Source organism: Temnothorax americanus, unplaced genomic scaffold (genome assembly GCF_048541705.1).
Source record: "Temnothorax americanus isolate GAGA-0224 unplaced genomic scaffold, ASM4854170v1 Scaffold3, whole genome shotgun sequence".
NCBI lineage: Eukaryota > Metazoa > Arthropoda > Insecta > Hymenoptera > Formicidae > Temnothorax > Temnothorax americanus.
The window spans coordinates 6,427,119-6,439,122 of NW_027509442.1; the positions used below are offsets into that span (position 1 = coordinate 6,427,119).

The 12,004-nt window shown below is 35.9% G+C and overlaps 2 protein-coding genes across 4 annotated transcripts; both read left to right on the top strand.

The window, feature by feature from the left end:
• Nucleotides 1–357: 357 nt before the first annotated feature.
• Nucleotides 358–9,808, top strand: Cap-d2 (CAP-D2 condensin subunit). Of its 3 annotated transcripts, none has more exons than XM_077412060.1 (20): nucleotides 358–759; nucleotides 1,109–1,243; nucleotides 1,385–1,566; nucleotides 1,637–1,776; nucleotides 1,851–1,932; nucleotides 2,018–2,080; nucleotides 2,155–2,388; nucleotides 2,531–2,863; nucleotides 2,938–3,127; nucleotides 3,245–3,564; nucleotides 3,640–4,032; nucleotides 4,557–4,801; nucleotides 4,878–4,998; nucleotides 5,068–5,519; nucleotides 5,591–5,845; nucleotides 6,081–6,353; nucleotides 6,432–6,574; nucleotides 6,645–6,977; nucleotides 8,584–8,688; nucleotides 9,410–9,808. In XM_077412060.1, exons 1-20 carry the CDS (start codon nucleotides 522–524, stop codon nucleotides 9,526–9,528), a joined length of 4,356 nt encoding a protein of 1,451 aa, XP_077268186.1. In that variant the 5' UTR covers nucleotides 358–521; the 3' UTR covers nucleotides 9,529–9,808. The 3 variants fall into 3 exon arrangements, with proteins under 3 accessions (XP_077268186.1, XP_077268185.1, XP_077268187.1); XM_077412059.1 differs by having other exon boundaries at nucleotides 359–759; nucleotides 8,584–8,703; XM_077412061.1 differs by lacking the exon at nucleotides 8,584–8,688 and having other exon boundaries at nucleotides 360–759.
• Nucleotides 9,809–10,360: 552 nt separating this feature from the next.
• Nucleotides 10,361–11,976, top strand: Nd-30 (NADH:ubiquinone oxidoreductase core subunit S3). The gene is made up of 5 exons (XM_077412067.1): nucleotides 10,361–10,495; nucleotides 10,569–10,649; nucleotides 10,760–11,007; nucleotides 11,128–11,373; nucleotides 11,615–11,976. Exons 1-5 carry the CDS (start codon nucleotides 10,432–10,434, stop codon nucleotides 11,768–11,770), a joined length of 795 nt encoding a protein of 264 aa, XP_077268193.1. The 5' UTR covers nucleotides 10,361–10,431; the 3' UTR covers nucleotides 11,771–11,976.
• The last annotated feature ends 28 nt before the right edge of the window (nucleotides 11,977–12,004 follow it).

A 12,004-nucleotide genomic window follows, 5' to 3' on the forward strand; every position in this document is an offset into this window, starting at 1 on the left:
GTAAAGTTTTAGTCATAATCGTAAGGCCGTAAGAAAATAGATCACGCACACTCGATTATTCTTCGAGCTCAAGGAGAATAATCGACTGTGAGTGGTCTATTTTCTTACAGCCTTACGATTACGACTTACGTTACGCGCAATGGCCTTTATTCTCCTTGAGCTCGAAGAATAATCGAGTGTGCGCGGTCTATTTTCTTACGGCCCTACGATTATGACCGTGCGATGGCCTTTCAATTGTCGTCTTATAAAAATTCTACGTTTTGATTCGTTGGTTCTAAAAGTAATGCGGGGTCTACAATGGGAGTATGGGAGTCGCAAGAATTGACCACGCACAATCGAATTTGGGGAGAATAATCGACTGTGCGTGGTCAATTCTTGCGACTCCCATTGTAGACCCCGCATAAGAGCCAATCACGTTCTCGATTGTTAACCAAGCGGTCTGATTTGTGAACGCGCCTGCATTGATAAGAGTTCAAATATTTTTAGCTAGTTGGCAGTACTGAATTTGAAAATGCGTCTTTATGTCCGCCGTTGGTCAGAATGTTGACGTTTTGGTTAAACTCGAACCTTATACAGTCGGATATTCATTGAAAAGAAGGAAGAGAGAGAAAATAATTCTTCAAAACTGCGTTAAAATGGCTAAAATGGTGAAGAATTTTGTGATTCCACTGGTGAAAGACGATCTTTTAACGTCGCATGCCGGGCAGTATTTCGTTAAGGAGGTTCTCCCTCTACGGGCGATATCACACGCTATCGATGGTGATAAATCTTATTTTAAATTGTTTACAATCAATAAGTTATCGTGTATATATTTCATGGATATATATATCGTTAATGCGTATAAGTGATTAGAATAATAGTCAGTGAAACAGTTTTATAATTATATTACTTCTACAATTATTATGTATTATATTCATTATAGGCTACAGTCAACGTGACGCTACAAATGCTTCGAAGCATTCCTCTTCTCTTTTCTTTCAATAAAGCAAGAAGAAGAAGAACGCTCCAAAGCATTTGTAGCGTCGCGTTGATCGTGGCCGTAATCATACCGTAACTTATATTATACTATTTTGTAATTATATTATATTAGATATTATTTCTATTGCAGTTACACGACCAGCATTACAGGAGAACGGTGCGCATTTTATTCTGGATCATTACGATTCATTTTTCTCCATTGTTATTCACGGCAATAAAGTAGATCTCGACTTATGTCTACGTGCATTCACTAGAATTCACAAGGGTAATATATATTCTTTGCGAATAATTTCAATTATATATTATAAATAGTGATGTAACGTCTGGCAAAAAAGAGATGTAATCATATAATTGATTGAAATAGATAAACTTACTCTATATGAATTTGTAAATGTGTGACTTTCAGCTGTGGCGATACTTGTGGACGACCTGGAAAAAATATTTGACCATGGCAAGGATATTACGGAGGAAGAGGAGAGGGAAACGTATCTGTGTATTAACAATATGTTGGCGTATTTATTTTCGTGGTTCATCTGTCATATAGAAGACCACGTAAAGAATGCAAACGAGATTAATATTATTGGAAAGGTATGAAACTTATCTATATTGTCATATGTTATAAAGTTATATGGATAAAAATGCGAGTGTTCCTTTACAGCGTAAAAGGAGTATGAAATCGGATATTGAAGAAAAATGGGAGCAGTCTAGGCAGAAAGCTTTGGAAATTCTGTATCGATGGCTACAGTTGCCACTGTATAAAATGTGGAGACCATCTATTGTCGACAATTCATTTGTCATGTAAGTTATGCAGCGGTAATTAACTAAGTCAAAGTTAATTCTAAAGTAATTTCTTATAACTGTAATGCCTGCAGGACTTTGACGCAGATATGTTATAAGATATTAGAACAGAGTAAGGATGCCAAACAAAAATATATGAGACAAACTATATTTGAGGTATGGTCGTTTACATTCGCATATATTTGCATATGCGAGTTCTATTGTATTAATTTTCAACTGCCATACTTTTTGTCACAAACAGATCCTAGGAACTTTCATTAAAAAATACAATCATGGAATAACTTGTGTTGTGAGGATTGTCCAGGTATGTTTGTCTGAATAAATTTTATTTGCAGTACTTATTTTTAAACTTTATAAAATACATTTGCGATGTTGCAGTTGGTGAAATTGTACGATGCGCTAGCGATACCCATGGCGACTGGCGTGGTACATATGGTCACCGAATGCGGCTGCAACGGTTTGATAAAAGAGGTGATGACTGAGATCGGGCAGAGCGAAGTTATGGAAACAAATAGTCGAAACACGTCCATCTTCCTCGAAAATATCGCGATTTCAAAACCCGATCTGATAATTCCCATCCTCGACGAAATCACAGACTACCTGTCAAATGAGGTATGTTCTCGTCATAATTTTTATGCTATTGGTAGAACAATTGTTTGTACAAAAAAATACAAAATTGCATTTACTTGGAGAACTTACAGATACCTTGAGTAATTAGAAATTAATTCGAATTTTTTGGAAATTCTCTTAACAGTTCTATACGATGAGAAATTGTGTGATTGGAATCTTGGGTGCTGTGGTGCAAAAAGCACTGACCGGCGAAGATCTCACGGACGAACAGAAGGAGCAACGCGACGAATGTCTGGACAATTTGGAAGAGCACATGTTGGATTGCAATGCTTATGTGAGATCGAAAGTGCTTCAGGTTTGGCAGCACTTGTGTCGCGAAGGCGCTGTGCCATTAGCGAGACACGGCAAGCTTTTAGCTTGCACCGCGTTGCGACTAGAAGATAGGAGTGCGAATGTCCGCAAGCAGGCTCTTCAATTGCTGCGTACTCTGTTGCAAAGTAATCCTTTTGCCGGCAAGGTATGTAAAACTCAAAGGCTAAACGTTTCTTTTTTTCATGACTAAACTGATTTTTGGCTTGTGTATCTTTGCAGTTAAACCGTGTCGAACTTTCAAATTCGCTGGAAAAGGAGACGGCAAAATTGCAAGAGTTGCAAGCTCACATCGTGAGTGCTAGTGAACGTGGTCACCAGGAAAGATTTGAACTTTGGACTGTTTTACAGTACGATATAAAAGCAGCGATAAAGAAGATTTTAACGAATGATGAAGCAGAATATATAAATGGTTCGTATTGCAAATAGAATTTATTTGATTTCTTGTCAATGAATTATTCGCTGGCTTCTTTATTATTTTGTTTGCAAAATATATCACGATATTGATCGCACGTTAATTTTTCCGTAGATGTGGAACAAGATGAAAATATCGATCCAAATCATGCGTTCGAACACGTGAGACAATTATTATTAAGCCGAAAAGTCACTGAAGCAGTGACATACCTGTGGAAGACGTTTACGAAATTGGAGGGAGCTCCCGAGATGGAAAATCTTTCGGCTACAGCGAAGGAGGAATGTTTATTTGCCTTTTTGCTGAAGATTTTCATAGAATCAGAGACTAAATCGACAGATAGAGACGACAATGCGAACGACGCGTGCAAATCGGCACAAGACGACAACAAGAGAGAGGAGATAAGATTGCGAAAACGCGTTATGAATTACTTAAAAGTACGTGGCATACGAATAAGCGTTGCGATTCTTTTCAACTATTCGCTGTTATTATAATACATTGTGTTTCTGCAGAATTGTCTGAAATTTGCGACCGAGTTGGAGAAGGCGATACCGATGGCAGAAAAATTGCTGTTCTCCACATGGGCTGGAGACGCCGTCGAGTCGTGCACGTTTTTAGGAGTTGCTTTCCAATTTGGAGTAACTGGAGCGGCCGACTCCATGCGGGAGGCTCTGTTTCAAGTGTTTCATCGCGATCAATCTGTGCGTAATAACGTGGCCGTGGTGTACAAGGAAATCTATCTCGATACAAACAACGACAAACGATCGACCCGTCAAATAGCCGTTGCCCGTGCGAATCGTCTGATTGAGTTGCTGAAGGAATTGAAGCCTGGACAGAGCCAGGCTTTGACTTTGTTGATTGTGACGTGGTACGAGAACAAAGAATTAAACAGTGAATTGCTGCAGGTAAGTTAGGGAAATGTGCCGATGCCTGGAGAGTTAGTGGATACGTACCTATGTCTGGACCTTAGACCTTAAATAAGTATGACGCAAATAAAAATTAAAGATAAAATTATTTTTCTCGTATTTTGAAATTTTAGTTATAGTATTCAAACGTTAATTCGCATTATACTTATTTAAGGACTAAAATGATAAAGGTGTCTGGACATAGGTATTTATCCAGGCATTTACCTTATATTTAATAAATAGTTGAAATATGGGTTTTTGAAATGGAAAACCCATTTATATATATATATATATATACTTCACACTCTCCTTTAGTCATACTCTTCAAACTCTCCAATTAACTTTGCATTAAATCAAGGCATATATGAGGTGAAGGTCGAGATTTAAGATGGAATAGGGATGGACTTACTATCACACATTACTAAATGTATTTAATATTGATTTTGTTCGACGATAAATTATAAATATTTTGATTGTTTTAAAAATAAATTGAGAATATATTCTAATGAACGCTGTATGTGTAGGTCTTATGGGAAAAGTTCTCCATGAAGTATCCGGACACATCGCCAATTGATAGCAGAACCGCGTTAATGATAATAACGATGATAGCTCAGGCGAAATCTAACATAGCATCTGATAATCTGGACGTGTTAATGAAGATAGGATTTGGTCCGCGCGCGAAAGACGATCTTCTTTTAGCACGAGATGCTTGCAGAATGCTGTTAAAAATAAAACAAAGTAACAAAGATGTCGAAAACTCACCTGTAAGGTAAGCCTTCACAGCGGTGAAAATAATTCAAAGCTTTTTGTAAAATTGTCAATTAAAAACACATTTTCTCATACAGGTATCCCAACGATCATGATCTGTTCAAAGAGATCATGAGATTATTAATAGATTTTTTTACCAGTACGGAAGAGAACGCTTATATTTCCTTCGCGACGGATGCGCTTAATGCTATATATCACGTAAGTGAGATTGTCGCGCGTTAATTAAATACATTTGAGATATCATACCGAGTTTTACTTTAATTACAGTTAGCGAATCAACCCGACAAGTTGATAAACGAATTGCTATTGGACATCACCGAGAAGGGTCAGTTAATGAATAAAGATACGGATCAAGCGTCAGATGTGTCGAGCACTGTACTCTCCAAATTGCTTTACATAGTCGGACACGTTGCCATCAAACAGTTAGTTCACCTGGACGTGTCTATTTATAAGGAACTGAAGCGTAGGAATATGCTACGAGAGATGCAGGGTAAGAAAAAGAAACGATTACCGAGAAGCGCGCTTCCGACGCCAGATGGTAAAGCTAGATCGTCGAATACATCGACCTCGTCAAACATGCGACGAGAAAATTCGACGTACGCTGAGGATAACGGAGAAGAAGCCTTAGAAGGTGCGATGGACGACGCCGAGGCGGAGTTCGTGAGCGGCGCACTGGAACACGAAATTGTTACTGGGAATGGCTTGCTCGTGAAATTTGTGTACGTATTTGGATATATTGAGAATTGGAAATTAATAGTGCGTGTAATTGATTATATGCAATTGTTTATAGTCCGCTGGTATTGGATGTATGCCAGTATCCCGACAAGTATAACAATGAGGATGTGCAAGCCGCAGGTTCACTCGCGCTCAGCAAAATGATGACGGTGAGCTGCGAGTTTTGCGAGCAATTTTTGCAACTTTTAATCACCATATTGGAGCGATCGCCATATCCCGGGATTCGATCGAATATGCTGATCGGATTAAGCGATCTCGCTACTAGATTCCCCAATCAAGTTGAACCGTGGTCCAAACACATCTATGGCAGGTAAATTGGCTTTTGACGTCAGTTTTCAGCATTTAAAATCAAAATACTAGTTACATTAATTGATAATTATATTTCATGATATTTCTTTTAAAAAAACTTCAAAATTGTAAATTTTTTTTCTAGTTTTTGTTCACATAATATTTTGTCTTATTTCTTACAAAAAAAGAACTTACAAAAAAGAAGTTGGGGAAATTACGGTATATATTGTCACAATATTTAATATTTATCTTTATAGACTTCGAGATAGAGATGTGAACGTGCGTAGGACGTGCGTTCGTATGTTGTCGAGTCTGATAATGAGGGAAATGATACGCGTGAAGGGACAGGTTTCGGAATTGGCTCTTTGCGTCATCGATGAGGACGAACAGATACGACGGCACACGAAAGAATTCTTTGTTCAGCTTGCTCAAAAAGGCAACGCTCTATATAATATAGTGCCTGATATATTATCGCGTTTAGCGGATCCTCAGTTAAATCTCGATGAGAAAGATTTCCAGGAAACCATTAGGTAGGTATTGCTAATGCTATTAACTATGTTCAGCAGCAGGAAATATGAATGCTACATAAACGTTGTTACAATTTGCAGATACATTCTCGGTTTAATGCAGAAAGAGAAGCAAATCGATACCATAATCGATAAGATTTGCGCTAGATTTAAGTTGGCCGCCACAGAGAGGCAGTGGCGTGATCTTTCCTACTGCCTTTCGCTCTTGCAATTCAGCGGAAAGAGTAAGTAAAATACTTTATGTTTAATAAGATAATGAATTTAAAAAATAATCTTATTTTATCGTTCTTAAAGGTATACAACGTCTCATCGAAAGTTTACCACTATTGAAGGAAAAAATTCATTATAAACCAGTATTAACAGCGTTACAAAATATAATCGAACAGACAAAGAAAAAAGCGGATGCGAAGGCTGTTTGTATAGAATTGGAAGAGAAGATACAGGAACTTTTAGAGACCAAAGAAGATAACGAGATAGATAGGCATCTAATGCCACCACCGTCTATTGCGCGAAGGAACAAGAGAAATGTCCGTCGAAGCAGACGTAAGAGCACGAGCGACGAAGACGAAGATAGCTCTGAGGAAGACGACTCTAAGGAAGAGGCAGATAACGTACCCGTTGTAAAATGTAAGTTCGAATCAATCTCTCATTAATGTTTTTTCGTACATTGTGTGCATAATTAAACGTACAATATTACATCGTATAATTATACACAATAGAGATAATCATAAATCATAAAATTGAGCTCCTCAATGAATGCTCGTACAATAATTATAAGTGTGCACCCTGGTATTTCCAGAAAAACCGCATGATATGAAAAAATTATTACGTGCATTATATTTTCGCTCTAGAACTATAATTGTTGAAAGCATTTTTATGCAACCTCATGCATGATGCAATTATATATAGAATGTCCCATGTGTGAAGTATTACAAGCTGGTTTCTCGGCTAGAAATATATCGGCTAAATTCAAGTTATATTATATTTTGCATTAAATAAATGCAATAAATAAATTTTTTTGCATTAAATAATTGAGATAGGACGGCTGACAATTTGATGAATTAAAAAAAAATGTTAGGGTTCCTTATTTTTTAAAATGGGATAGAATATAAACCCTTAAACATATTCGAATAGCTCTTATCAAGCCTGACATAACATTTGTCCGAAATATTTTTTCTTATTACATTATAGTTAACGAGTTACAACAGAAAAAACAAGTCTCACACAGACAAGTTAGAAGATACGATAAATTTACTTTATTTCTTCTACCTACTTTATATATATAATCTTTGTTTGTTTACGAACAAAAATTGGGCGCGTTCAGCAGACACAACTGCGACGTGTTCTCCCACCTGTTCTTTTTCGAAGAACTTCCTGAACTGGTGCACACTAGTGCAGTAAGTTAAAGTGAGACAAAAAAGTGTTGCAACCTTTCCGTGAACGACTGTACATTCTGTTCGGGAAGTTCATCGAAAACGAACAGACTGGAACAGACGATGTGCCGCCTCGCGACAGGACTCGTTTCGTGTAGGAGGTTATGAGCAAATTTTCGGATTAGTTAAAGTAGAGTTATAGATGTTCGCGATGGCAGATTTTGACGAAAGTGTCAATATGTTGTTCGTATTAGCTGAATGCGACATAAATTATCGGAAAGCTGCCGAAGTGTTCGCCGAACGTTACCATGTACGAAAATCCCACGTGGAATTTTCACGATTGGAACAGCGACTTCGGAATACCGGTAGTTTGCGTAAGCAACAGTAAACAACATCGAAACGATCGAAACAGACGGCGTAATGTGACAAACGATGATTTTGGCTGCACAATTAACGTAGATCTGCGAATAAGTACACGTCAATTGGCAATGGATAGTGGAATTAGCCGCACTTCAATTCGTCGCGTTATGAAACAAATTAAATTTCACTCGTATCCTAACTCAAAACTCCATTACATCTCAAGATGGTAACTTCGGCAACAATTTCCAAAATCGTGTTTGTTTTTTTTTAATTTAATCAGTTTAAGATTATTCATTTCTATCAATGATCCCTTTTTTCTGATAAAGCAACGTTTACCAATACTGGTTAAGTTAATGAGCAGTCACAATTTGTTTTACCGGGCATGTGAAAATCCTCATTAGGCTCATTAGCTTCATGTATGTATGTGTGCGTGTGTGTTTGCAACTTTGTTTATTTATAATGTACAGTTAAACAAATAAAATAATTTTACAATTTTACAGTAGAAAATAGAAAAGAAAAGTTAACCGATAATGAAAAGAATTCTCACGCAAAATCATCTACGAAAAATGGAAATAATACCGATGTCAGTGGAGCAGGTACTCCAGGTACTTCAAAACGCGGTATTTGTTTCTTTAATCTCTCTTAATTCTAAATATTGGCAGAACTATTAAACTTTCAGTATTTACAGCCGATATTTTTGGTGATCGACAATTTCATATTTATATAAATACTCATATATACATATATACAAAGAGAAATTTTTATTTGCTAAAAACAGTAAGAACCAACTACGAAAACTGTCTTTCAAGTTTTGAATCTAAATTTTATTTACTTATGTAATTTAATTTTTTTTTACAACGTTACAGTATAAAATTATCCAATTACACATTCTAGAAAGCAGAAAAGAAATATAATATTAATAAGTCATATACATATTATATGTATATGTGTATAGACACACATGACTTATTTGTTACACTTGTATATATTGTGTGTGTGTGTGTGTGTGTGTGTGTACATGTATATATATGAAATAAATAAATATCAAGTAATAATATATATATATATATATAATTTTTGAATCATATATAATAAATTAATAGCAAAAATATCAAACATTCTCAAAACTACTATATATGTTTATTATAATATTACAACCAAGTTCGTAGTCCTCGGTTTCTGAATTGTTTTTTGCGAATATACATAATTTTCATAAACACTCTGTGTGAGCTGATCTAAGATAGTGATAAGTGAACATTTGATATTTGCAAAATAACATAAGCGATAGAATAATGAACAACACACATTTATTTTGTTTTCTTGTAGGCAAAAGAAGAGAACGTGTAAAGTTGGTATTTAGCACCCCTTCACCGTCTCCGAAACGAACTAAAAATAAATTGGTGCTGGAAACTCCGACAAGGAGTTCAGGTCGATTACGTAAATAATTTTTTGCTTGTAAGATTAAAATGTGAGGTTAATAAAAAATATGACTTTTATATGAATTAATTTGTTCTACGTAGTAACTGTAGTGCAGCAACAGTAGTAATAATTACAATGTGGTAACTGTGTAGTATAGTAATAGTTAAAAAGTTAGTATTATTAAGCGTGTTGTACACATTCATTAATTATAAGTGATTATAAGTTCAAAATGTGTGTGCCTTTTATACATTTTCTATTGTGTTACTAAAATCTCGACTAACAAGAATAAAGTTTAATCCAAATTGATATTACTGAATGATATGATTCTTATAAATGATTCCTATTAAAAATATACAAGAAAACATTAGAACAAAGACTATAAAAATATTAAAAAGAGCTAAAATGTAGTTTGACGCAAAATAGTTATTAGACGCATGTTTATAAGCTATCAGCTTTATTTTAACTGTCGAGAGACTAAGCTCCGATTAATTTAATTCAATCAGTAAAATTGCTTATAACAAAATTTTTATATGTACAATCTGTTCGTGTTTTTTTTTATCTAATCTTTGTTTTAAATAATTCTATCCACGTTAACAAAATGGTAGCAAAGTTGATAAGTTAATTACTGATTAAGTATTAAGTCAATCGGATTCACAACAAATTAACAAGTTTTGACGAGATAATCACCGATTAAATTAATCGGAGTTTGATTACCCTCTGAAGTAAACTGTTATCAGGTGATGAACGTTAGATGGCCACAGTATCACCGTTGGATACCTATATTGAATGTAAAAAATTGTAAATGTCGGTATTGTCGGTCAAGTTGCAAGTTGCAGATGGTCGCTGGTCGCCAAAGTTCAAAGTTGCGGGATATGTTCCGCTAACTCTGTGTTTGTAAAGCGCATTTAAAATATATATTCTTTAGGAAAATGACGTCGATATTAAGAAACTGTTGGAGACTGTCGCGAAGTTTACCAGCCGCTACGCCGAAATGTAAGGAAATGTCGATCGCCGCGGCAACGTTTCCATCGAATTATGTAATAACGTATATGCGTTTGTTTGACAGGTTATGCTGTCGCTTCTCCGTCAACGGTAAGGTACAACACCACGACTACCGACGAGAAAACCGAGAAAACCGAGACTCGTCGTACGTACAACTTATTTATTTGTGACTTAATGTCCTGTATATATATATATATGTGTGTGTATGCAAAGTATTTGATAAAATCATATTATCTAATACAAATGTTTTTGCAGCCACGGTACGGAAACCCAGTCACGTTGACGTTGATCGTCTGATACACTTTGGCCGTTACATCAACGATTGTCTGCCCAAATACGTACAACAAGTACAGCTGGCTGCTGGCGACGAGCTGGAATTGTTAATTGTCCCTGACGGCATCATACCTACGTTTACATTTTTAAAGGATCATCATAATACACAGTTCGTTAATCTGTCAGACATTACCGCCGTAGATGTGCCCAGTAGACAGTACAGATTTGAGGTAAATTTTGTTCTATCCACAGAAATGTACGGATGTTTTATACAAATGTAATGTAGACTATGAGATTTCACACACACACAAAAAAAATGGAATATTATGCTGTCATATTTATCATTACAGCTCGTTTACAATCTACTGTCGTTGCGATACAATTCGCGTATCAGAATTAAAACGTACACCGACGAGTTGACGCCGGTTGACTCCATCTACAGCGTTTTCAAAGCTGCTGATTGGTACGAGCGAGAGATATGGGATATGTTCGGTGTATTTTTCTTGAATCATCCCGATCTTCGTAGGATCCTTACAGACTATGGCTTTGAAGGGCATCCACTAAGGAAAGATTTTCCACTCAGCGGATACGTTGAGGTAGTTTGTTCAGTAAAAATTTGTACGTTATTAATTTTAATATAGCATCAAGTCAACTCGTTAACGAAATTATTTGCACGTTAAAGAATCTGCTTACGATCATTTCTGTCCTACCAAAATTGCGGCTGTTAAAATCTTGAAAGAACAATAATGTCTTCGAGTGTCTAAAATTAATTACAAAATATTTCGTGTTTTTATGTTTACTATGTTGTCCTAATAATCAATGATTTTCATATTTCAGGTGCGCTACGACGACGAATATAAAAGAATAGTGATTGAACCATTAGAATTGACTCAGGAATTCCGTAAATTTGAATTAGCTGCCCCGTGGGAGCAGTTTCCTAATTTCCGGGACGCTTCGTCATCAACTGCTGAACCTGCTTCGAAGGAAAAGTAACTGCTCTCACTTAGATCATAGTCATTGCCCGAGTAAGCAAGTATAAATATATCGATAAAGTGTAATGTACATTGATAGATATTCTTTTCTCTTGTCAACCATTTCTGGATGCCCGATTCATGGGCATTTTAGAAATATAGAGAATAATGTTACAACTGTATTTATTTCGAAGCATATTCTATATTACAAAATTCCATTTATTTTGATCTATGGCTCCTACCATTCATTATTAGT